Source organism: Perca fluviatilis, chromosome 2, assembly GCF_010015445.1.
Source record: "Perca fluviatilis chromosome 2, GENO_Pfluv_1.0, whole genome shotgun sequence".
In the NCBI taxonomy this organism is placed as follows: Eukaryota; Metazoa; Chordata; class Actinopteri; order Perciformes; family Percidae; genus Perca; species Perca fluviatilis.
Window position 1 is genome coordinate 41,573,899 of NC_053113.1, and position 27,897 is coordinate 41,601,795.

Consider the following 27,897-nt stretch of genomic DNA (forward strand, 5'->3'; position numbering starts at 1 on the left):
GCCATGGAATCTGAGGCGCTTTCATATCAGGCAGGAAGGCTGTCAAAGTCCCATAAGATTCTCTTGCCTCTCTTTTCCTTTGTCTCCTTCTCTTTTCATCATTAATCGCTTGTGAGGCTTGTGTGTCACCTTATTTGCATCCCACTTGCTTATGGATCGCTCTCATCTCGGCCTATTATGCTCCGGTGAAACAAACAGGCAGCAGTCGCAACAAAAATAAATTGAGAATAAAATAAATTGAGAATATTTCTCTGGTGATAAATTTCATAAAATGGTGTCAAAAACAGCATACAAATCAAACAAACTTCACAGCGTGGTGTTGTTATTTGATGCTTTTCTACTTCTTTTTTTCAAAGATATGGCAGAAGGTTGTAGTTCAGACATAACTATTTTTAGTCCAGCAGAGCTGTTGCTTTGTTCTTGAAGGGAACATTGATTTCAAAAGTGTCCCTGCTCAGCAGGATCATTTCCATTGGTATCATTTGCAACAGAACACATTAGTATTACTATCGGTTGCGTCTTGAAATGTGAATAATGTGCCACCCCAATGCTGTCCATCTTAGCTCATTGTTTGCAGTAAAACATGTTTTTTTTTTTATCTCTCCACTGTCCGTATTCAGCACGTGGCTCTTTTATTTCTTAGTTAGTCATTTGCATATAATCAGACATCAGTAGTCACTCAGTTTGCAGTTGGAAAAAGAAAAAGAATATCTCTATGCATTACATCATCTGGCATCAATCTCCAAAGCCTGTTTTTAAACTATTTGTGTGCTAGTGTCAGCTGATACTTGAGAAAAGGCACTTGTAACACACTTTGTGACATTTTCCCTCATTGACATTTTGCTGGCTTTCAAGAACCACTCGGCATTTTGCATTTCTTCACTGGACAGGGGCAGGGGCATTGAGTGAGGGTTGAGTAATACTCGTCTCTCTCACAAGAAGATGCAGCCATAAATAAGTAAAATCAAGAATCCAGAGACAAGCTGCAAGATTGGAGGCCTCTGCTCACCTAAAAATATCAGTGATGATCTATTATTCATGCTTGGTATTCATTCCCCACCCACTGACAGATATGAGCGGTTATGACAGGGGGCTCTGGGCTTCAGATGAGCCTTAAAGGCGCGGTCTCAGCATCTTCCTGATATGCCTGCACTGGTCACCTGATCATCCCTTTATTGATCCATGAACCGCTTCCTCGTGCTAGTAGACATGTTGGAGTGCTATTTCTGATGTTTCCCACCACAAAAAGCTGCAAAGGTGCCGCTGAATAAAGCATCTGCCACTGCATAAAACCTCTCGACTCTCCACCGTGACACATAATACAAGAGACTGCCGAGGCCCAGCTGCGGATGCTGACTAGAATAGTAAACAGGAACTTAGTCCATGGAACAATTTGGGCAAAGATTGATAGCTGGCTTATAAAAGCAAGGCAGAAGCCATTCGTTTTTACAGGCTTGCACTTTTATTATTTTATATATAACTCTTTTGTTAGCATTAGGCCATTAGTGTCAGAAAATCTCTTGTTTGTTTTCTTCTCAGTGTGCTCTATCCCTTTTAGCAGCGTTATATATTTGGAGAGCTCTACATCTCTTCGTTTTACACTCGTCTGTGTGCTGGGGAACTTGCAGGCAGTGAAAGAGAGGGCTGCAGTGACATGCTTATATTTGCATCAGGGTTTACCCTATAATCAAGTCATTTGTGTGGTTAACGATGTTGTTGCTTTTGCGGCGATGGTACCATTTATTAGCCTTGCTCATTGAATGTTCTCTCTACTTAAGTCTGGCTTGCCTTTTTTATTTTGTCTGAAATACTACTGAACAGTTTCTTTACAATTACACGCTGATAAAGGGGGGTATTTTCCAATTTTGCGACACATTTATACTGTGCGACTGTTGAATGCCTTTTTCCAGAGCTACACGCCCACCTCAGCTGAAACAGGCAGTTTGCGGTAAATTGATATAACATAATTGTTCATGGCTCCCTGTGCGTTTTTAGAATTGATTTTAAGATTTTATTGTTTGTTTTCAAGGCCTTAATGGCCTAGCCCCCGAGTATTTGTCCGAGATTTTAACGCTGCGTGAGCACAACTGGTCATTGCGGTCTTCAAATCAACTGGTTTTATAAGTCCCAAGGTCAAGTTATAAAAGGGGGGGGGGTGATCAGGCTTTTGCAGTTGCTGCCCCGAGACTCTGGAACAAGTTACCCCCTGATATTCGCACTATTACAGATAGAGCTCTTTTTAGGTCCAAACTCAAAACCTATTTGTTTAGAATGGCTTTTAATGCGTAGTAGCAGTGAGACAATTTCCCTCTCCTCCTCCTGTTTCTATGTAATCTCTTCTGATTTTACTATTTTCTATGTCTCATTCTTTTTGTTGTATGATATGTTGTTTTATTCTTGGTTTCTGATGTGAAGCACGTTGGATACCTGCTGGTTGCTGTAAAGTGCTATATAAATAAATGTTGATTGATTGATGAAACAAAAGTACTCTGGTTCGAGAGCAGTAGGAGTAAAAACTCCTTTGTTCCATGTGCAATGACTCGGCTTAATTTGCACATGTAATGTAGAATTGTTTAGAGATTGCCCCTGTGGTGTAAAATTGTGTTGTATATATTACATACAGGAAACATGTTTGTACTTCATGTCTTTGCATTGGTCTCTTGTTTATTTGTATGGTGTTTGAATGTGTGCTTTACCTTGCACTCCTGACTGCAGATCAAGTTTCCCATTTGGGAAAATACGGTGACTGAACTGAACAGAACTGAGCACAGCGAAAGGTTGAGACGGATTCAACGCAACCCAACGCCGTGCTGCGGTGGCCAATGGTGTGACCGGCGATCCGACAGGCGCTGTGGTCGGAAGTGTCGAGATCTGTGAACGATCTGACGCAAAACAGCAATTGTGAAATACGAAGTCTATTTGTGCTACATTGGGGCGTTAAATACCACAACAGGATGTCACATAAATGGCCCTTTTAAGTTTTACACTCCCACCAGTGTAAACCCTGCGGCGAATTGCCGGATCACTTTCTTTGGTCTATACGTGTGTGCCATAAGCATTACTAGCACTCTTCATATCCAAACAACATACAGACTTGATACTCATGCTCAGTCAGAAGAGTTAGAGTTAGATACCAGCGTCATACGTTAACATAACTTACTTGACATGACTTGACTAGACTAAGTCTTGCCATCCATAATATTCCCTCTTTAAAAACCAAACTAGAGATGATTTCCTGCTGAGTTCATTTATCGCTACATGTCCTCCCTTTTCCCTGCGCGGATGATGTATGATAAACTGGAGCTGGGAGATGTTGTGAAGTCCCTTTTTTCGACTTTGCGAATCCTCTTGGACTAGTAAAAATCTCCTACGGACGGGAAGTTTCTGCAGCGAATGCTTCACGCTTCCTTTGCCACTCTTTCTCTCTGTTCTATTTGATGTCAATATTTAAATCATTTGTCTTGACAGCGAGGAATCATCTCCCCATGTGGCTCACAGAGGCAGGAAGGAGATAGTTCCACTTTCGCAGCTCCATCTGAAGAAAATGGGGATGATTGCCTCTTCAAACAAGGCTCTAAAATAAACTGTCGGCATGAATGATTAATCATAGACAGCCAGGCCAGTGCTGGGCTAACTTTAGTAGTAATTCTATGTAAATACATCCAGATAGCTCTTTGGGTTTGGGATTCCGAGCAGTATCCCCTTGCTTGTTTACAGTGCAGTGGTGGACAGCCAAGGTCTTCTGAAGGAGACCCGGCCTAATTAACATAAAACTGGGTTTCTGGGGACCCTTGGTAGTGTGGGGTGAATGCTCTTGCCTCTGGTAAGGACATGATGAGGGCAGCTGCTAACACACTAGTGTTAATTGTTTCCAGTACGTGGCAGTGTTTAAGACCCAAATGTATTAAAAATAGCCATGGTCTGATGAAGAAGTGGCAGTGAGGCATTTGTTAGGGGACCCATTTTCTGCAAACGACTACAGAAACGGTGGCCGGCCATGAGTTGGGCCTTGCTAATGACACGGGCAGAACTCGCCGCGAGAGACGTGATACAGCAAGGTCTCAACTCATCAGTTCAGTAAGATTAAGAGGTGAATTTGGATGACTTCCCACTATTGATTGGTGGGGACTGATGATCAGATCTAATTTATGCAGCTTCTGGAGTCCTGATGTCAGTCTGGAAATCTGTCAAGGTCTTGATAACCAGCCAAGCAAGTCTTGCAATCTGCAGTCCTATTATTTCCCTCTCGTGCATTCTGTAATGGAAAAGATAAATCCTCTTTTTTTTTAATTAGAGCGAAAGCAGAGTAAAGCTTCCTTATCTTATTATCCTTTCACCCTGGATAGAAAAACCTTTAGAGACATCCTAGGAGGCGTTAGGTTGTTCTGTTTCTGTACGCCTGTTTATTGTGTACAGTATTTCCTTTGATAACATCCATACTTACTGTATGTTTTTTTTTTTTTACACTCCACTGTTCTTGGTTACAGTTCGAAAAAGTCTCCATCATTGTAACTGTGTTGGTCTTTCTCACTCCCATGCAGCCATGCTTGTGTCATTCGTGGACAAGTAGTGACATCGGATGGAACACCGCTGGTTGGCGTCAACATCAGTTTCATCAACAACCCGTCCTATGGTTACACAATCACTAGGCAGGATGGAAGGTAAGAGCCCTCTACCTTATATCGACATGCACACACACACACACACACACACACACCGAAACAAGGGATGCAATCCACATGCCACTAACCGCTGCCTAAATATGTTGTTCTATATCTATGTGTTATACAAAGATGTGACAACGATATTTATAATATTGTTAAATAGTGTAGTTTAGCTGTGCTGAATTCTAATGATGGAGTAAAAAAAAAAAAAAACAGTTGCGACTGCAAACTATGCTGCCATTGATCTGCTTTGTGCTTTCATTTGGTCCAATTTCCCAGTTCTCGGCTCAATTCCCAGAGAAACCAAACAAAGCCTTTCTGGTACACTCATAAGTTATGCTTCAGTAGCAGCAGGGAGAGGAAAGAATAAAATATGCCAATTCAAAGCAGCTCACTGGGGCTATGAAACATAGTGCAGATGGACATTATTTATTTGACAGTGGAAGATTTAGAGAATTAAGTGAGACATTTAAGTTTAGGCCACAGACCTGCTATTCATTTGCTTTGCATCTATCTCCTCTCCTGTTGTAGTTTTTTTTTTTGCCGTAGATGTCGAGGGGGAAAAAAGAATCCGAAACGTAATCACTGGTTGTTTTAAATCTATGTCCATAAAAAAAATACAGAGAAATGCACGGATTGACAGAGCTCATTACCACTATGTTCCTCAGGCTATTCCACAAACCTTCTGCCTCTGCAAGATACAGAAAACCTTGTCAATAAACTCATTGTCAAGCTTCTTGTTGTTTTACATCACGGTAACACTAGAACTTTGGAGAAAGTTTTGAAGTGTTCTAATGAAACAAGTGGGAAAAGTCAGAGTTTGCCTTTCTTTGAGCGCCTCTATGCCAGCTGCTTTGGCACCAGTAGAGTTTCTCAGCAATCAAGACAAAAACCTCAGACTGGTTTCCACGTGTTTCTTGGAGTGAAAGACAAAGGCCTGAGAGAAAAAACTTTGGGTAGCATTGAATACGTTTACATGCACATTCCACTATTATTCCAAATATGACAATATTCCAAATTTGGTACCGCTCAGGTAAACAGCATATTCTGTTTGGATATTCCAAACAAGGCCTTTTTTTCTCGAATATAGCATTTCCTGATGTAGACATGTGGATTCAGAATCTGCATCCTTATTAAGCTTTTTACTGCAGTTTGTGACAGTTTACGGCATCTTGCCTGTTTACGGCATCTTGCCTGTTTATGGCTTGCGGTCAGCTCTGTGCGTTGCTGTGGTTGTTGGACACAAACCAAAAAGCCAGTTTTGCACGGCTGCAGTAGAGATGCATGCCCAACATAAAAGACCACACCTCTGGTCGGAAGGAGAAACGCTTCTACTTTTTAACATTACGAAATACTTTTTTGAATATGCGCAAACATGGCAACGCCGACCTTTTCTAGAAGGTGGTTGAAGCAATGAAAGAGGGAGGTCGTGTTTGCACGGTCGAACAAGTCCACCACCGGTTTTGCGGTCCTGTTTTGCACGGAATTTTTTTATTTTCATTAGCCATCCAAACGGCTTAGTCGGAATATTGTCTTTTACAAAATAAGGGCAAACACTGGAATACTGTGTGCATTAAACATAGTCCATGTCTCTACCATTTCTGTTCTTTTTTTAATATGTTTTTTGGATCAGGTTGCACGCACATACGGGACACACTCACAACATCCAATTTCACTGTATCTCTGATAGTAGTCAGTGTTAGTAAGGCCTTGTGGCAAACCAAGCCTCTCTATCACAGCACAGCATGAATTGGTGTTTGCTCTCCAAGCCCCACTTCCTCCTGACACTTTTATCAGTCACTGACACTCTAAAAGCCCACATATTGCCGCAGGTTTGATCTTGATCATTCTTGCTTTTCCTCATTTCTTCCATCTTTTTGTCAGTCCAACTTTTATAAAAAAAAAAAAAAATCTCTCATCTCCACTATTAACCTTCCTCACTTATTTCATCTGCTCTCCATCCCTTCACGCTATTCCTCCTCCAATCTCCCACTGCCCTTAAGCCTTTCCTTTCTGGGCACTCCTCTCTCACTTATGTCCCATACTTTCCTTAAGCCCAGGCCTCATGTCCTTTCCACTGCACTGGCTTCCCTCATGTCTATCCTTTTCCCATTTATGTTCCTTTTTTCTTATGCATCACTCCGTTTTTCCCTTCGCAAAGCTCTATACTATTTTCTTCCTTCCAGCATATGTGTAAACACTACTCCATCTCCCAAGTTCCCCTGTAAACATGCCCAGTCTCCTGCAACTCCCCTGCAATCACTGTAAACTGGCTCAGTGCAGCGTGAAATCAGAAATGCACCTGTTCAGCCACTTAGAAATGGGAAAGCTGTCTCAACTCATTTTTATGATGTGTTCTTTATTGTCCAAGGGCTTAGTTTTTAAATTACCTTTTCCACTATCTTGAAAAGTGTTCTGGCCTAAACAAAAGAGGTTAGTTTAGTTTCTTTACAGCTGTGTAGCTATTTTTCTCTGACTGCCTACACATTGACACACACCTAATTCCTTTTATGCTTTTCTCCAATAATGACAAGCATGCTGACGTGGATTCCAGCTTATTACATTATTGCATACATGCTTGCAAGAACCTCTAGGAGCCATTATATACATGGGAAATCCAGTGTACACTTGACTACTTGGCAATTTGTGGCCACATATCTCACATTTACTCATAATTATTAGATTCTTTTTTTCTTTTGTCATTGATTATTTATTGTATACACTCGGCACCCTTGTCAAAGGGGACAACAATGTGTTTACGTTTAAAGCGGGATTTCACTATTTCTCAACGGGGACCATATTTTCCCATGTTTTTGTTTCTAAGTGACTAATGTGACTAGCATTTCAGCCTGGTCGTATCCAAAGGCAACGTCTACGAAGGCTGTGTGAAGAGCAGCTCGGCATTTTGTTGGCACAATTCAGAAATGCGCAATTGAACCCCTTTTAGACAAACTCCCCAGAACTCCTCTCTCCCCACTCACCTTCCACACCGCTGTCTTCAACATGTCACCTCGCGAGACTTCAGAACAAGACTTCACCATTTCCCCCCCCAATGTAGTCAAACACTTAGAATAACAATGTGACCCTGTCAGTGGCAACAACAAGACCTTTCAGTGGACGTACACTGACGGTGCGCACATGCCCTATAGGGTTACATTACAGCCCTGTTCACGGCTGTTTGCTGCAGGGCTTTCGCTCAATACTGGATCAATTTCAAAAAGTTATGTTCCCATTAGTCCCCTAAACACAAGAACATGGGAAAATAGAGCCCAGGTTAAAAAATAAAAAAATTCCCCTTTAAATACAGTTTATACAGTACCTAACTGAGGTTCTAACTGGTGAGGAACTAATACTAGTGTATTCTCACCCACTTCAAACACACATATAGCTCACCTATAACCTTAGCATTTATGCAGTTTGTATCCCCCCTTCCCACTTGTGTGTCCTTGATTCACTTGAACATCAAGTAGATACTGTCCAGGGGTCTCATTTATAAAACTGTGCGTAGGATCCTTACTTTAAGTGTACGTACGGCCAAAAGCCCAAAATGGCGTACACCAAAAAAAAGTCTGATTTATAAAACCGTGTGTACGCACACCTGTAAGCAATGTTCCCTTTATAAGTCACAGATTACCTACAAGCGTGTGTACGTGGATCAGCCTCTTATACCTCCCTGTACACGCCCATTTTTAACCATAAATAGTCAATGCAAAGCACCTCGTGAATGCTGATCAGTATGTTAATGACACTGGCAGTTGTTACAACAAATCATGATGACTGGCGGAGAAAAAGCAAAAAACTTCTCAGATGTTCAGGAATTGCTGCAAATTAAATTATAGTTTCGGCCTGTTCTTGCACAGTGTATGGAACCCTGATCTATAGACTACATATATTAATAATACGTCCAACAGGCATTACGGAACTCGGGGGCAGCTTCGATATAGCCGACATATATAATAAGATTTAACAGAACTATATATTAAATCCAAACAAGCCTTAGTGATAAAGTTGAAGATTATATATAATATTTATTTAAAAAAACACTTTGCTGTTTGACATTTCCCTCTGGAAACCGGAAAAGGAAAGCTGGTTTCCCCCAGAGTGGCGAGGACCTGTATTTAGACCGGGATGGCACGGTTCCGGCACGTTGCCCTCTCTACTGGACCCAATTCAGTACATAGATCCAAGAGCTCAGCTTTAGAAAATCTAAATCGGCATATTAGCCAGTCATCGTCATGGTCCCTGAAGTCTCTTTCTCTCCTGATTCTTCCATTAGCGTAGTCCTCCTGCAGGGCCAGCAGTGCCATCACGCAGCATTACGCACTGGTTCACCGCAGTATTTATATGTTTACAACAATTTGTGATTGTTAACACCTTGCCAAAATCACAGCATCAACTAGTGGTATCCCTCACTCTGAGATACGATTTGAAGATGAAATAAAGTGTAATAGGTAAACACACTTTTCTTCATGTGGGTTTTGTAATGAACAGTATTAAAGTTCGGACTGATAACGAGGACATTAAGGGTAACGATTGCGCGAGAGCTTAACGGCTGTATTTCCAGACTTTGACATTTGATGATATATGCACAGTATTAAAGACAGATATTTAGTTATTTACACTGTGTTCTGCAGCTATCCAATGGTAGGGTATTTGATGCTATCCTGTATTCCATGCAGTCGGGCCATCTCCTCCTCCTGCACTCCGTAGCGGACAATGTGACGGCGAGACAGCACCAATTAAATATTAAGAACAAATTTTTATTTAAGATTTGAGTTGGAGGTGTTTATGGAACAATTATCACTCAGTACAAGCGCAAATAACACTGCTGGATTTAATCTTCACGGTAATGTGGATGATATGGAGTGAAAGAATGTGCGTGAGCCATTAATACTAGAAAATATTACGAGTAATATTATTCCCATTTACTCTCTGCAGTCTGACTTCAGTTCACCACCTCACCATCTGCGTCGCCAATTCCTATTTTGTCTCCAAAATGTGCGTACGCATGGGTCAGAGTTTGCGTGGAGGACCGCACATTCTCCCGTCAAGTTAGTTTTTTATAAATCACTACCTTTGCGTGGGAAGTGGCGTACGCACATTTTCAGCCCCATTTTGTGCGTACGCCATGTTTATAAATGAGACCCCAGTTCATTATAAGGATAGAATGGCTGAGAAATGATTGCATATAATCAGCATGAGCCACGCTGAGTTCATTGGCAGGGTTAACTCTTTGAGTCTGATGTATTCCCTGAGGGCAAAGGCAAACAAGGCTGTTGGAGGTAGTCTAATAGGTTTTGTCACATGGCTTAAGGCTGTTGTCATGAGTGATAACAGCCAGTGAATCCCTTCATCGATTGGCCACGCTGCCCACGGTTACCTGTCCAGATGTGTTTTAAGCGTGTGTAGCCTTAGCCTGCGAGGTGTCATGCAGACTTACCGGCTGCAGTTGTATGGCTACTGACTGATCACGGCAACACAAGGGTGCGACTTTCACAGCCCCGAATCAGCACTGCAGCCTCTACTAATGGACAAACTCACACCCAACCAAGAGTGGACCAACCCTTTGTTTATTGCCACAGCCAATCAGATGTTTAGCCTCAAGGGAAGTTCCACTGAGCAGATTATTTATATAGTAGCTTAAACCAAGAGGGAAGTTACCTGATTTAGAAGCCATTATTTGGACCTGCTTCTTTACCTGTAATTTGGAAGAAAAAAAGATGCCTCCCGTGTGAGCATGAGGCCCTGTCTCAGGGGCCCGTGGGTGACCAGGTGCTAATTGGCTCTAAGAGAGAAGTGACAAGAGCTGCAGAAATCCAGTGCAGGTGCAGGCATGCTGTTGTCACCATGCGGCAGTTAGAGAGGATGAAATCGCCAGAGTGCAGCCTGTTTACTGAGACCCACTCAGGTCAGACCAGAGGCGGTGGCCCTTAAGCAACAGTAGATGGGATTGCATTGCAGAGCTTTTAGACTGATGTTAGAGTGGACAGCCTTCATCTAAGGGATCGATAGAGAAGTGGCGGCTGCCCCCATCCTGCAGCACAAATCTCTCTCTCTCTCTCACACATACACATCTCTCTCATTACACACGCGTAACGGCGAAACAGTCATGGCTGAACTAACAGAATGCATCTACTATTTTCCATTCTTCAAATAAAACCTACAAATTATGACATTAACTAAGAGATGGGCTTCAAATTAATCAGATTAATCATCCCATTGTATTTTCAGTGTATGTGCCTGAAAGATAATGCTAAATAGTCAAACAGCATCCTTTCTTAACATCCGTCATTTAATAAAACATGAAATGTATTACTGTTTGATCTGTTATAACAACCCTTAATTAGAAAATAGTCATTATATTCACAGTAAATTCTTGGTTTAATCCTCAACACACAGATTCCATGCATTGCTAATGGGATTTTTCACAGTATTTATTTTTGAAAGAATATATAATCCATCTTCACTGTATGTGAATCCACATTCCTCCTCTCTGACATTGTGCACGTCTGTGTTCCAGTTTTGACTTGGTGACCAACGGGGGCATAGCCATAGCCCTGCACTTTGAGCGCGCTCCATTCATCACCCAGGAGCACACTCTCTGGTTGCCATGGGGACGCTTCTTTGTCATGGATACCATTGTCATGCGCCATGAGGAAAATGACATCCCAAGCTGTGACCTCAGCAGCTTTACCCGGCCCAGCCCCGTCGTGTCCCCGGCTCCGCTCACCGCCTTCGCTGGCTCCTGCTCCGAAAGGCGCACCGTCGTACCCGAAATCCAGGTGACTGCTCCGCTCTGCACCCCACCCTCTTCGCTTTGTGATCTACATGGGTCTCGTCTCCAAATGATTCATGCCACACATCTGGGAGGAGACCCTGAAGACTATTCATCAAGTACACGTGTGCTAGTAACTCTGGCTCGTGGCAGTGCTGTGATTTTATCTCTCTGGTGTAATTGGCCCGTGGAACTTGGGCGATTTACAATGTGCATTGTACTGTCTCACTGCAAAGTGATGGTGATTACCTCACACACAGTAAACAGCCTGGACATTTTTAATTTATCCTGGGTTGGAGTCTCCTACAGTAGATTAAAGTGATGGTTCGGAGTAATTCACCCTGGGGTCCTTTGTACCATGACTTCGAGCCAAACACCCCCCCCAGAAGCTTTTTTCACCTGGGTCTAACATTGGGAGAGTTAGCGTAGAGTAGCGTTATCAGCTGAATAGCTTAGCGCAGGGGCTAATGGACCCTCGTTTGTATCTCGTAAGTTACCCCACTAATAATGCCCGAAATGATACGAAACTTCTACAAGTAGTACAAATAGGTTATGCACTCATAAAACGATGGATTGGAAAGTTTGTAACTACACCAGAAGTTTATGAACACTTGCCTGCTGGCTTCTGCTCTCTGCTGTTGTTGTTGCTGCTGTGAGACGAGTGCTTAGGGCCGTCTACAAATTACAACACCGAAAAGAGATGCAACAAAAATATTTTTTAATTTAACTTTTTTTTTTAAGTGCTGTAGTATAACTAGAAGGAGACAAGTAATAATTGAGGTAAGTTTGGAGACATTACCTTATTTAATCATTAAATTAATAAATATTTTTGTTGTATCTCTTTTCGGTGTAGTAATTTGTAGACAGCCCTAAGCAGCAGCTGTCTAGCAGGTAGCAGCAGCAGCAACAGAGAGCTGAAGAGAGCAGGCAAGTGTTCATAAACTTCTGGTGTCCTCACAAACTTTCCAAATCTCGTCTTTTATGAGAGCATAACCTATTTGTACTACTTGTAGACGTTTGGTATGATTTCGGGCATATTAATGGGGTAACCGACACTACAAAACGAGTCCATTAGCCCCTAAGCTATTCAGCTGATAACGCTACACTACGCTAACTCTCCCAATGTTCGACCCAGGTGAAAAAAGCTTCTGGGGGGGTGTTTGGCTCGAGGTCATGGTGCAAAGGACCCTAGGGTGAATTACTCCGAACCATCACTTTAAGCATAGCAAGTACCACTGGAAAGGATTTGCTTTTATATTTCATGAGTGTATACTTATGTCTACAGGTGCAGTGTTTTCCCTAGGTTTGTGGAAGACTTAGGTGTATGTATTATTATACAGTGCTGCTCATGAGTATAGGAACCCCTGCTACAGTTGACTAAAAAGAGGAATAAAAAAATCATCTTTTGGAAATTGATCTTAATGCCTTAATTGAAAAAATTAGGAAAAATCCGATTTTCTTTGTGAATGAATAATGTATCGTAAATAAATAAATGTTCTTCCTTAAAATACAGGGGGCAGTATAGACACCCCTATGTTAAATTCCCATAGAGGCAGGCAGATTTTTATTTTTAAAGGCCAGTTATTACATGGATCCAGGATACTATGCATCCTGATAAAGTTCCCTTGGCCTTTGGAATTAAAATAGCCCCCCCACATCATCACATAGCCTTCACCATACCTAGAGATTGACATGGGGTACTTTCCATAAAATCATCTCTCAATGCAAATCAAACCAGCTATTAGGCTAACTGAAATAAAACCATGCCAATCTAAAGGTATGGTGAAGGGTATGTGATGATGTGGGGCTATTTCAATTCCAAAAAATTCTAAAAATCTGCCTGCCTCTATGGGAATTTAACATAGAGGTGTATATACTTATGCCCCCTGTATTTTAAGGAACAACATTTATTTATTTACAATACATTATTCATTCACAAAGAAAATTGGAGTTCTCAAAGGTTGGATTTTGCCTCATTTTTTCCATTAAGGCATTAAGATCAATTTCCAAAAGATTATTTTTTTTATTCCTCTTTTTAGTCAACTATAGCAGGGGTTCCAATACTCATGAGCAGCACTGTATATCCTCCCTTAAGAAAATTTCAGTTTTTTCAAGTGTGATTTCACATCATTTTGGACCATTAATATTACCATAGCTCTGTGTCTAAAACGTTGGAAAAGCTAGAGCAGATAATAAATATATAAAAGCAAAGTTTAAATACAAAACTTGCTAAAGAAGTCCACTGGGGACCAACTACAACCATTATATCTGAGAAAAATCATTCCGTTAGTTTTGATGCTCACATTGATTTTACATCCATTCAGCTTAGGTGGTGCCCAAAATGGCTTGGGTTCTGCCCCTAAGCCCTATAATGGTAGGGAAAACCCTGATGTGTAGTGTATGTGTCTTGTTGGTGCACACACTTACATGGGCTCGTGCGCTCAGGTCAATGTGTGTCTGCTGTATGTCTAGAAGGCATCTCGGTGCCCTTCTCTAATTACTTTGTCTCTGACTTTGCTTCAAAAGATTAATGGCATATCAGTGAATTAAGTATGCAGCCCTGTCTATGTATAGTAGCCTTGTTTTTGCTATTCCTTGAGCTGTAAGAGTAAGAGCACCGTACATGGACATCATCCTATTGACACTTGTCCTCATAAAATGGAATTCTGATCAATTAACCTGGCATGGGGTGTGTGTGTCAGCATTTGTAAAAATAAAAAAAAACACATAAGTGGTATGTCCTCTGACCAATGTAGTTTTGGGGAGCTGTTTAATTGTTACTTGACATCTTGTTCTGCACCGCGGAGACAGGCGACAAGAGGTCACATAATCAGAGCAGAGAGAAGTTGGTCAACCAAACCAGTGCTGTCAACCCTTGGTCTGAAATACAAACATTGTATAATGACTGCTGACGTACAGTATTCTTTTCCAACGTTTTAGACACTAATGTGGTAGCAGTAATAATGGTCCAAAATGATGTGAAATAGCATTTTCTTGTATTAAAAAACTTAAAATTTTCTTAAGAGAAGACCCCTAAACCCTCGCCAAATACGTGCACCTCATGTTCACGAACCGAGAGAAAACGCTGGTACTGTTGAATCAAGAGGTTACAGGTCTGACCTCGGTGGAAATGCCCGAGGCCACGTTGTCCGTTGTCTCTTTCTAAACCGACTTTTATTACTCCTATATATTATCGCACTGCCAGCCGTGAGCTCAAGGGCACTCCTGTGATGCCGTCGTCATATGGATTGCAAGCAAGACTGTTGTCCTAATGAAGGACTTGCCGCTATTAATTCAATTATGAAAATACTCACTGGAGTACATAATGAAGAAATCCTTCACTGGATTCCTTATAACGCATGAATGTAATTGTCCTCTAATTTATGTCTCTAATCTTCCCATGGGTCCATCTGTGTGGCTGGAGGTAAGGCTATGAAAATATGTAACAAAGGTTGTAGTGGCCACCGACCAAAAGGAATGACAAAATGATAATCTGCGTCAAATAAAGGACATGCAGATGCATGTTATTAATCCTACCTTCGGCACTGAATAAATGAGATTCCTAAGCTCTTTGATATTTACATTGTTTGCTTTCTGACATTTATGAGCTTCCATTTCTGTCCACAGTCTCTGCAGGAGGAAGTGCCCATACCGGGGACAGAAATGAATCTCGGCTATTTAAGCAGCAGGACTCCAGGTTACAAGTCAATATTGAGGGTGACCCTCACCCACTCTACAATGCCTTTCAACTTGATGAAGGTTCACCTCATGGTGGCTGTGGAAGGCAGGCTGTTCAGAAAGTGGTTTCCTGCAGCCCCGAACCTCTCGTATGACTTTGTGTGGGACAAGGCTGACGTCTACAGCCAGAAGGTCTATGGCTTATCAGAAGCCTTTGGTAAGTGATCAAGTATATACTGTAATGCATATAATGCAAAATACATATACTTGTTTGTGTTTATTTATTTACTTATTCATTTATCTGTGTGTGTGTATATATACAGTATTTGATACATTGTTTTATTGATACATTGTTTTATTATATTTTACTGTGTGTATGTGTGTGTGTGTGTGTGTGTGTGTGTGTGTGTGTGTGTGTGTGTGTGTGTGCATTCTGAAATTCTAGTAGCCTACTGTATTTGCAGCTAAAGGTTTTCAATTACACTGTCCAGTGCCAGTAAATGATTTTAGAGCGGCAAAGATTAATTGATTAATCGATTAGTTTTAAACTATTAAATGAATATTCGATTAAACGGTTTGAGTTAAAAATCTCTGATTCAAGCTTGTTAAATGTGAATATGTTCTTTGTTGTGTGTGTGTGTGTGTGTGTGTGTGTGTGTGTGTGTGTGTGTGTGTGTGTGTGTGTGTGTGCGCGGTGTGTCTGGGTGGGTGGGTGACATTGTCTCTGTTTTTATAATGTTGTCTTCAGCCTGCCGCTTACAGATAGAGGGCCCTATTTTAACGATCTGAAACGCAAGTATCAAACGTGAAACGCAAGTAGCTTTGTGGGCGGATCTCGGGCGCTGTTGCTATTATACTGGCGGGATAAATGACTCTTGCGCCCGACGCAAATCTAAAATGGGTTGGTCTGAAGTAGCTAGGTGTGGTTTGGGCGTAACGTGAAAATAACCAATCAGAGCGTCATCTCACATTCCCTTTAAGAGCAGGCGTGTTGTTCCATGGCGGATTGCTATTATGACGGCGGATTTGCCTGGTGCACGCCAGCGGGAGCTGTCCGGGATGCGGCAAAGTAATAAATGCCCGTCTTGGCCGGGTGGCGATGTTGCTGCGGCCTCTCGGGCGCATCTCCTCAAGTCTGGAGAGGATTGCTGCAGTCATGGAGTGTGGGCCTCCAAACGCACCACCTGCACCTGTTGTGCCCCTTCCTCCTCCCCCCACTCTATCTCCGTCCACCCGCTCCACTAGGAGCGCATCGAGTGTCAAATCCCACCTTAGTTCAACATCACGTCTCCTTAAGTCCTCTAATATTTCCTCATTTATGTCATCAACACATCCATGATTCGTGGAAAGGTTGTGTAAAACACAAGCCACAAAGAATGCTGCGACTTTTTGAGGACTGTACTGTAAAGTGCCTCCTGACCTATCCAAACACCTAAAGCGCATTGTCATATTTTTCTTTTTCACGCTACATTATGACCAAGCATGTGCCCCTAAAATACCATCTGAATAACGCGCTACTGACTTTAGACTAACGCCACTGACTTTAGACCAGGTTTTTCCTGGTCAGTGGCGGAATTGTTTTCTGAAACTGCAAAATAGCACCAGGGAACGTTTGCGCCGGAACACGCCTCCTCTTTTCGCTGAACCGCCCCCGGGAGCGCAAATACATTCCCTAATTTACCGACGTGTGTCTGTGGAAGGAAAAGTCCGCTGTGCGTCGGGTGCAAAATAGGAATGATACATGCGTCGGTGTACAAAGACAATTGTGCTGAGTGCAAGATAGGGCCCACAGTCTATGTTTGATTGATTGATTAATAATGCGTTTTTATTCAATCCAAAACGTGTGGTTGACTAATGCTAGCTTTATTGTTGCTTCTTCCCCTAGTATCTGTGGGCTTTGAGTATGAGTCATGTCCAGACCTTATTCTCTGGGAGAAGAGGACTGCTGTTCTACAGGGCTATGAAACCACGGCCTCCAAACTGGGAGGATGGACTATAGACAAGCATCATGCTTTAAATATCCAGAGTGGTGAGTCAACTAGTGAGCCCTTCTTCTTTCTTTTTTTATTCCTGTTCATAGCCACAACTATTTATTTTGATTTACATTGGAAACAAGCATCTAATTTAACTAGCAGGTGTTTTTTATTTTATTTTATGAAATGAAATGCCATTCAGACTCAATAAAAGACTTTAATTGTTAAGATGGAAAAATTGCATGGTGTAAGTCTTCAGCCTGCCGCTTACACATACAGTCTCGTTGTACATGTGCCCTGCAGATAAGTACCACCATGTCCACTCAGTGCCTGGCTTAGATTAGGCTTTTAGTGTAACATTGAATTGGCTTTTTCAATTCAGTCATGTAGCCTCAGAAAGATCTGACTTTTTTATTACCACTGTCCGCTTTTAGGTGAGGAGGGTCAATTTTGTTATTGCAAGCAAATTACTCCTGAAAGACAGGAGTGGAATGAAGAGAGGAAACCTTTGGGCAGCCCCTGTCACTAGCTAGGCTTCACAGTCTGTTTGTGTGTGGAAGGGCTAATCAGAGGAGATGAGGCATACTCATATGAAAATTGCGCAGGAAGGTGGCAGTTTGATCCGTCACACTAAACCTGCTGAGTCTGAACGTGCTGTCCGGAGGAGGGAGAGAGCGGCTCGTTGCCCCCTCACCATCTCCGCCGCCAGTTTGGCTTTGGCACGTCCATGTCTTGTTCATGCCCAGCATTTTTAGAATCATCCCTAATTTAATTGCTGTCAGTCTGCTATTCCCAGCAGCAGCAGCCCCACAGATTAAATCAAGTCCCAGGAAGGAGATGCTTGGCTGATCTTTTCCGATAGACCAAATGCTGTGCTGTTCAAAGAACTCAGGTCACCAAGAACCATCAGAAGCATGAAAACTACTGCAGACACGCAGATGCTGCATTTCAAATATGATTACATTGATTGGGCAGCAGCAACATCTTTACATTAACATATTTGAACATTTTCCAAGAGTAGATTGGCAACGCTAATGGAAACATAGCGTGCATGTGCGTGTGGGTACATGCGTGAATGCCTTCACATGAACTGCACTCATATGTCTCTATATTTGTTGATGTGCAAAGCAGGTAGAGTTAGAAATTCAGGCACAATGCCATTTTTAATCGGGGAGAGTCATTTTTTTGTGATTGTGCCTGTGTGGTAATTTTCTATTCCACTTGTGCCAAGGGCTTTTTGTTCCCCATTTTGGTGTGAAATTGTGCCTGTGTTTCCATCTGCTAAGACCACCTCTTATGGCAGACAAGGGCACACAGAGCCATTTCTATGGCTTCAGTTGGCAGAGGTGCACAAACAGACCTATTCAAAATCACTTTGACTGACTTTCACTCTCTTTTAAAAATGTGCATCTAATATACTTTATACTTACTTACTCACTACTATACTTTTTAAACTGCAATAAACAATCTTGAGCCACTGGGAGAAAATTTTTTAAAAAAAAAATTTTTTTTTTTTTTTTTTTATTAATTCAGCAGCAGTTGCAGCATTAACGCACTAGAAAGTTATTTTTTTTTTCCATAGCAGAATCAGAGTGACATAAACATCTTGTTTTAATCCTTTTGCCCCCCACCTGTCAAACACACATCAAGCAGCATGGGTATGTATAAATGTTTGCAAATTCCATGTCAGAAGATTTAAAAAAATTAATGAATTGATTAAATCTTAAATCTTAAATTACTCAGCCCTCTACGCATCTCTACACACCAGACTGGAATGCTATTCTCTACAGATTCCACGTTTTGATGCAGATTAATGCAAGTGTAGATGGCTGCTTCAGGATGTGTCTTAAGCGCCTATGTGTAAATGTAGCAACATTTTTTATTTAAGCAAAACTCCAAACAGTAATTTCGTCTGTACAGTCAAATCAGAGCTCTGTTGTGTGAACAGGATTCATTTGGATCTGTTGGCTAATGCAATTAGTGGAATTGATATATGCATGTACAGTAAACATAACTAAAGATAACAAATTGGGTGCCACCTTTGTAATTACTATGCTAAAAAATACAGTAAACAGTTACTGATGATAACACTTATTCTTGTACTTGTAGCTGTATTAATATAATGTTGTTGTAAAAATAGGTTTGTGTACGTACATCTTGACACATCATCTGTCATTAGTAACATATTTTGGGTGCTATATATTCATTACTAGGCTCCTGTATAATAATGCCTCTTGAAGAAGGTTTTTCTTGGGAGAAACTGGCCTGGATGCACGCTCTGACATATTAGGAAACACTCTGCTTCAAATAAGATGAGAGAAACTGATTTAAGTGCCTATTGTTCAAGCCACGCTCTGGTTTCCAACATTGCAAATAAATTAGCCATAACCTGTTGGTCAGATCTGTTGTCACTTGCTCCACTAGTCGGCACTTGCATTTTTGCCTGCATCCCATTTAAGAAAAATAGAGCCCACACTCTGCTCAGCCTAAACAGGTTGCATGTGTTACTTTTTTCTTCCCTGTGACCTCATCAGGTATTCTTCACATGGGCAATGGGGAGAACGTCTTCATCTCCCAGCAGCCTCCTGTAATCGGCAGCGTGATGGGGAACGGGCGCAGGCGCAGCATCTCCTGCCCCAGCTGTAATGGCCTCGCTGACGGAAACAAGCTGCTGGCCCCCGTGGCTCTGGCCTGTGGCTCAGACGGAAGTCTGTACGTGGGCGATTTCAACTATGTGAGGAGGATTTTCACCACGGGGAACGTCACCAGCGTCCTGGAGCTCAGGTAACGGAGGAGTAGCCCACCACCATTCACCCAGGGCCGTGGGCTCAGATGGGCTCGCACACAGGTCATAAACCACTGAGGTCGGTTGAGATAGACGGAAGTGCCCTATAGCCTCAGGATTGATGGTCCTGCCTGTCTCCTCCACCTGTATCAGCTGGAGTTGGGCCCTGATACGGGCTGAAGAGGATATTAATGGGGTCTTAACAGAAGACGTTCCAGGCAAAAGATTAATTTCCTTGTTAACGTCAGCAAAGACGAAGGTTTGAGTAGATAAGGAATACAATATTTTGTCACGATTCTCCTTTAATTAATTCTGTCCGTTAACAACTGTTTTACTTAATTCTATCCCCTAACAACTAACATTTCCTCTCTGTTCTCTTCCTCTCTCATTTTCTGCTGCTTTTGGCAAACAGAAATAAAGACTTCCGGCATAGGTAAGCCGTGCAGTATTTGCTTAAATGAAAATAGAAACGGGTACAGTCCACATACTTCATGTCAAAGTGGCCTTTTCAGCCCATTTTTGACACACACTTTTGAGCAGCAAGAAGATCTCATCATATAGTACTGACTCGCTGCGTGAATTTCATTTTCATAAAGCCGTAGATTTAGTGGTTAATTAATGGTTTATGAGCTTACTTAATCACAGTGCCATGTTCACTATGTTCACAGTGTTTTTGCATCTGTATGTGTGATTGCAAAGAGAGAATGCAGCTGATAGTTGGCTCAGTAGAGGCTGCTCTTTTCCGCAGGATTTATTATGGGGGTCAAATTACATGGACCAATATAGGTATACAAGTATTGAGTAATCTAGTATTATGCTTTCTAATATATCCGTTTAATTGAAGTGGTTGTGGAATTGCCATCTGTCAAGGGATCTTAATATTTCATAGTGGGATATAGAACATATGTTGCATTGACTATTTGTTAGGAACACCTTGCTAATTGTACATGCATTCCAACACTACCGCACTGCAAGAAATCCAACCTTTATGAAATGTATCACTTTCAGTTTTTTTGTCACAGAGGTGTTAATGCAATTCTACAGTCATTAGGAGAGTGTAGTTTATGTTGCTGAATTATATTGACAAGTAAAGGGTGCCTTAATTATTTGCTGTTGTTATAAAATACAGATCAATTGCAATGCACATTATAGGTAAAAAAATGATCCCCAAGTTAAAGTCTGGTTTGCAGAGACTGAATATAACAGTTTAAATGAACATAGCTAGGTGAGACTAAAGGCGCTGACACACCAACCCGATTATCGTCCATCGGACAGTCCGGCGAGGTCGGTGACTCGAGTCTGTTCGGTGTGTTCCGTGCCGTCGTCAGCCGGAGGAGCCGTCGGCCTTCATTTTGGCCGATTCATCCTTGTTGAATCGGCCGGTGGGCGGTCGGACTCAATGACCAATCTGATTGGTGGAGTGCTAGCCCTTGACTAAGCGAGTCAGTGCACGAGAAAACCGGAGCTGACAACGCCAGTATCTTCTTATTACTAGCCAATCGTATTTTCTTCCGTTCAGCGAGTAATGACAACAACGATCCTTCTTGACTACTATCAACACTCTCTGATGAAAACAATGACTGACGACAGCGTGCTCTGTGTTTACTAGAGAGATGTTCCGTCATTTCCATTTTTGGGGCGACAATACATATTAGCGCCGCCTGCTGTTATAGAGACGTATTACATCTCGCACAGATTCGCAGAATGTACGCTCAAGTCGGCGTCGCTTCGTTGTGTTCCGTGGCACTTTTTTGACCTCGGGAAGCTGACTGAGGGTTGGTGTGTCAGAGCCTTAATAAAATGGCAACTCACTGTAGATGTTATCAGTGGCTTAAGATACAAAGACCTCATTTTCCTTGTCAGGTGGTGGTAAGGGAAATCTCTGCGTGCTGTCCTTAGATACCATGTGTCAGGCAAAGAGCTATTGATTCATTTTCTATCGGAGGGTCACGACTTCAGCTGGGGAACATGTAGTCAAACTGAGGGATGAAAAGCCAAGTGATGCTGGTCAGTGGCCTCTATTTTCAAGAATGTCCACATTAACAAAACACTCCGAAGCTCTCTATTGCTTTTTCTGTCTCTCTGCAACTATCTTTTGTCAGTCTTTGTATCTCAGTCTACACTACTACGTTTTCGTTTAAAAAAAAGAATATCGTTTGCCATGTTTTGGCCTCGTGTCCACACTACTCCGGCTTTTTCCGAGCCCCTAAAACAGAAACATTAGGAAACACTGCTGTCGCCGTTTTGGTTTGAAAACTCTGGGGTTGCGTTGTAGTCTGGACGGGCACAAACGGAGACCTTTTGGTGAGACCGATGCCCGTCAGTCAGTCTTATCGTTTAGGTAGCTTACCTACCTTTCAGTAACAGTTCCACCTCGTTGTCAGTCCAGGCTAATAAATCCCTGCTCTTACTTTTCACCATTGTTGTTCTTTCTCCAAAATAGTTTCTGTATTTTCAACTTACACATCCATGATTTTCAACCACAGAGTAACGTCAGACAATCTGCTACCCCTTTACACCGGCACGCACATGCCTAATGTGTTGTGTGTGTGTGTGTGAATGGTCATGTGATATGCGTTGTCAGACTTGTTAATATGGACGGAGATTAGTTCTGCTACTGGAGCTAAAACTCTTGTTTGGACGGAGATCGTTTTTGTCTGAAAATGCCGCATAAAAATGAAAACTTAGTAGTGTAGAAGTAGCCTGAAATGCCTTTGTGCTTACCTACACATCATGCCCTGTTTGCCAGAGCAAAACTAAAAAAAAAAAACGTCAAAGCTCTGTCCCTTTGCTCTCAGTCTTTGCTCCGAGCCATTTACATATTAAAAAGGACATTTATGTTGGAAAACACAGCATGTGTCTGTATAAAATGGGTGGCTGCCTCCTGTTCATGTGTGAGCTAGCGATAGGACTGGGAGGTGGCTGATCTCACTGCAATGTTCATTGACCCCCTACTAAGGATGTCCCCATCCACTCCAACCGTGCTCCCTCCGTTGCTGCGCCAGCATGCAGCAAAATCCAATTATCTTCTACAAACTGGATGTTGTCAGTGAATATAGATAGATGGAGTATATGGCCGTAGCTCAAGGTCAGGGAATAACGCCTCATAGTTTCAAACACTATGGGGGACCAACACCGGTCTACATGCAACTGGGAGCCGATAAGCTATCAGCTGATTGCACATGGCAGATAGAATGCAAAGTAGAATCCAGTTATTGAGGCTTGCTACTGACCTACTCGAAGACAGCAGTTGTTTTTCGCCGTTAGCCGGTTGTACCTGGACTGTACTATAGACGACACATCAGTCAACGTGGTCAGTGGGCTGACTGTGACATGTGTGTGCCTGCCTTGAGGTTTGCTGCAGTGTCCTGTCATCACTGATTCATTGAAGGTCAATTGTCATTTAAAATTATGTACCGGAGTTGACAATTCCACAGACCCACTTCTCGTTGTGTTATAAAAATATAAGCTTTGGCGCCGTCGTGCCAACCATAAGCCCTAAAAGAACCCTCAAGGTCAGAGTTGAAATTCTGTCTTAATCCACTTTGAGTGACACCCTGCTGACAGCTTTCTCTGTAATGCTTATCAGGTCTGGCAGAGCTGCGCTGTATCCTGCCCCGATAGCTCTGTTCATCTTTAAGGTGGCACTAAACACTACAGTACATTGCTAAACTGCTTACTAAGTCCGTGTTTTGTCAGACCAACAGCCAACAACGACAGGGAAACGCAGCAAAATGATCGCATTTGTAAAGCTGGAACCAGCAAGTGTTTTGCATTGTTACTTGATAAAGATCTAAATTATTTATTGGTATTATAGATTAGCCAAATTGTTTTTGATATATTTTCTGACAATCAATTAATCAACTAATACAACTAGTTGGAAGGGATCAATCAGCTGTTACAGTACAATGTGAGCACAATAGTTGGTCAAAACTGCCACTTTCAAAATACGATCCTTCCTGCATATAGTCACAAGCATCCAGTAGTGTATAGTGGCATTGGGCTTAGGTGTTTTTAGTTACAATCTGTCATTGTTTGATTTTTCACCAGAAGATCATGTGTATATTAGATTAGTATATTATATAGAAATAGTCCTCTCTGTCACTTCATTTGTACTCCCATGGGTTTGTCTACAATCATCTTTGTTTTCTGTGTTTGCTGACATCTATTCTGTGTGCCAACAGATTGCATGTGTCCCGCCACAGCAGGACTGGTTATATTTGGTTCTATTGTCTGTCTGTCAGGTTGGGGAACCTCCTGTGGATATGAAGGATTACTTTGCTGACTCGGTTGGGAAGTTCAATAGGATATTTCTTTCTGAGCTGTTACGTCTGCCTGATGCATGCATAGTGTGTTGCTGCTTCAGCTATGCATTAGTGTTTCTCTAAAAGAAAGTACCAAGGAAAGAGCAAAACATACTTGTTTATACTCCTTTTAGCAATAATCAAAAAGATAATAATATTTCAAATTAGGATTTCTGTCAAAAGATCCAACGTACCCCAATGACTGAGCCCCACTAGATGCCTGGTTTCTCTTTGACTTCCAAACTCTGCAGCCCCTCCAGCATTTCTGCTGTTTCAATAAGTTGAAAGAAACTAGACATCTTTATCTATATCTATACATTCAGTATTTATCGCATATGTCTACTGTGTATATGCATACATTCAGTGGAGTTTCCACTCTCTTTTGACAACAGGGATTTCTAACTAAGCCTGACTGTATTGTAGATGAGTTCTAAGCTCCGGCATTATGTCATGTTTAATCTCATTTTATTTTGCCATGTTTAATCTCATTCTATTTTTCTTTTTCCATGTCTGTGGTTCAAACTGTAATTGTGCCCAATTGACTCTCTAAATGGCTTTTGAATCCATTTTAATTGTATTAAACAATAGTTCTTATTGAAAGCGCTGTACCCCTTCTAGCTTTATTGACTTGGGCTTGTTCCTCTCTTTCAGCAACAGCCCCGCTCATAAGTACTACCTGGCCACCAGTCCAGTGAACGGTGCCGTGTACCTTTCGGACACCAGCAGCAGGAAGGTGTTCAAGGTGAAGTCGCTGAATGTTGTAAAAGATGTGGCCAAGAATCTGGAGTTGGTGGCGGGCACTGGAGACCAGTGTCTCCCATACGATGACACTCGCTGCGGGGATGGAGGAAAGGCCGTGGAGGCCACTCTCACTAACCCCAGAGGTATTGTATGGATGTTATTATAATCAATGTGTGCACTTTTAAGTCAGTTTGGGGTCTCATTTCCTCTTTTTTTTTATTTCAAGTAGACTAGATTGCTGGATAGTTGAAGACTAGGGTCCCAGAGGCTGGATCAATACTCTTTAGTTTTCATGCATTAAATTATCTTATCTTATCTTACCCCCCCTTCTCCAAAGTATCTCCCCTGTGTTTTTTCAGACCACAGTCTGAAAGTTGTTCACGGAGAAGGAAAACCCAGAAATGAGTAGGGGCGAAATGTGACGCTACCAAGTCAAGGCCGAGCGGACCAGTCACAGTTGTGAAGCCGCGACACAAAGTTATATTTCTGGGGCGGGGCACATCAGGCGACGCATAGGGTCCGTATCTACGTGTACCTACACACAGAGTAGATTTAAGGCAGAGCCATAAATCTTGGCCTTAAGCCCACTGTGTGCTTGTAGATAGGAGCTACAATGGGACACATGATCAAGCTTGCCCCTCTACTAAAAGGAGGATTCATCCAGCAGATCAGGAGGCAACTGCTTTCCTCGAGAACTTAATAAATAAAATCGACCTACATGTAGCTCACTAGCTTCAGTTATTTTTAAAACTGAATTTATGTTTTATTATAGCGTGCCTTTCCTTGTGTTTCCTGAGGTCTTCTTTGTCTTGGTGCTTCAATGTTTGGATGATGCATTAGTCACTAGATCACATGCTTCTCATACTTGTTGTCCTCTACTGGGATGACATTGTGAGTCATGCTGTATGTACTGAAATAACACTTAAGTCCCACTAAAAAGTGCAGTATGTACTGTATAGTCCAGGCTTGCATTGAAAGTAGAACATTTTGCCGTAATAACTGTACACTAGATGTTCATAGCTGCTTGAATATTGTTTGACAGACCCTGAGGTAATAGAAAAATACAGAGATGTGCATTAGAAAAGGTTGGTATTCTCAGCGTCATTGTTGTTTGAGGCTGAGAGAGCATGAGAGAAAGAGCCTACATTGATGAAATTATAGTTGTAACTGAATCAATACATACAGTGCTCTTCATCTATTTGATGTGTCTATTGTTCTCCATTATTGATTTAAAAAATCAAATCTCACATTAGCTTTCATTGCCGTGATTAGTCTTTAATTTTGAATCGCAGTGAATAGTGCTAAATAGTAATTTAGTGGTGCTCTGTCCTCCCATAAAGTCACAGATAAACAAAATATCTGATATATCTTCCTCTTCTGTCCATTGGGCGACTTTTATCTGCAGGCATTACGGTGGATAAGTACGGTGTAATCTTCTTTGTGGATGGGACCATGATTCGCAGGATTGATCAGAACGGTATCATCTCTACTCTTCTGGGTTTCAATGACCTGACCTCGGCCCGACCTCTCAGCTGTGATGCTGTCATGGACATCTCTCAGGTACCACCTCTCTGGCCTGGGCAGCCTGCATGTGTCTGCCTGTCTCTAAATTAGTGAGGAAAATATGCGATATTCTATAATGTTAAATATCGTGATAAGTATATTACTTGTGATAAATTAACTAGGGATGCACCGAATGCAGGATTCGGGTTCGGATTCGGCCGAATATTGGGCTTTTTGACGGAGTTCGGTTTCTGCCGAACCTTAGAATATTTTTCCACCGAACCCTACGCTTGCACTACGCGCGCGACGCTGATCGACGTAATGACGCCGCCGTTGATTACGGGAAGGTGTTTACGTAGGTGGAGCGTTCAATGAAGTAGGCTGTGAGGAAGTGAAAATGGAACTCATGAGCAGGAAAAAGTGTTGTTTGGCAGTACTTTCAGTCAAAAGAAGGCCATTCGAGTCCAGCTACATGTTCAATTTGCAATGCCGATTTGTCTCGTGGTGGTGAGGACCCTAAACTATACATGACATCGCCGCTGTTAAAACATTTGCGTATGAAACATCCAAAAGAATACGAGTTGTGCGTCCCAGCTAAAAACTGGTGTTAACCAGACAGTGCCTCTCCCAGGCTGTCAGCCGTTCTCTCGGCAAATGAGTCTCCCTAGCTTTCTAATTTCACCCACCCAACATGCCTTCATCATACACTGGTTAGCGAAAATTTCATCTGGCGATAGCGATGTGCAAAGAGTGTGTAAATTCAACATGAAGTTGTAAATGTAAATGGACTGTTTTTATATAGCGCTTTTCTAGTCTTAACGACTACTCAAAGCACTTTAAGAATTAAGATTTTTTCTACTACTATGGGCCAACAGTTAACATAGAAACGATTAGACATACAGTACAGGCCAAAAGTTTGGACACGCCTTCTCATTCAATGTGTTTCCTTTATTTTCATGACTATTTACATTGTAGATTCTCACTGAAGGCATCAAAACTATGAATGAACACATATGGAATTATGTACTTAACAAAAAAGTGTCAAATAACTGAAAACATGTCTTATATTTTAGATTCTTCAAAGTAGCCACCCTTTGCTTTTTTTGATAACTCTGCAAACCCTTGGTGTTCTCTCAATGAGCTTCATGAGGTAGTCACCTGAAATGGTTTTCACTTCACAGGTGTGCTTTGTCAGGGTTAATTAGTGGAAGTTTTTCCCTTATTAATAAAAAAAGCAAAGGGTGGCTACTTTGAAGAATCTAAAATATAAGACATGTTTTCAGTTATTTGACACTTTTTTGTTAAGTACATAATTCCATATGTGTTCATTCATAGTTTTGATGCCTTCAGTGAGAATCTACAATGTAAATAGTCATGAAAATAAAGGAAATACATTGAATGAGAAGGCGTGTCCTAAATTGAACAGTGAATTGAATATAAAAGGCACCACTAAGAAAAAGAAGAGAGTGTCATT

The 27,897-nt window shown here is 41.8% G+C and overlaps 1 protein-coding gene across 1 annotated transcript in view; it reads left to right on the plus strand.

Annotated features, from left to right (window-relative positions):
* Positions 1 to 27,897, plus strand: part of tenm4 (teneurin transmembrane protein 4) — a 226,404-nt gene that overhangs the window by 159,385 nt on the left and 39,122 nt on the right. The window contains 7 exon segments of the mRNA XM_039778870.1: positions 4,542 to 4,661; positions 11,185 to 11,446; positions 15,067 to 15,334; positions 17,003 to 17,146; positions 19,625 to 19,874; positions 24,831 to 25,063; positions 26,326 to 26,480. Coding sequence (XP_039634804.1) covers positions 4,542 to 4,661; positions 11,185 to 11,446; positions 15,067 to 15,334; positions 17,003 to 17,146; positions 19,625 to 19,874; positions 24,831 to 25,063; positions 26,326 to 26,480 — 1,432 coding nt within the window.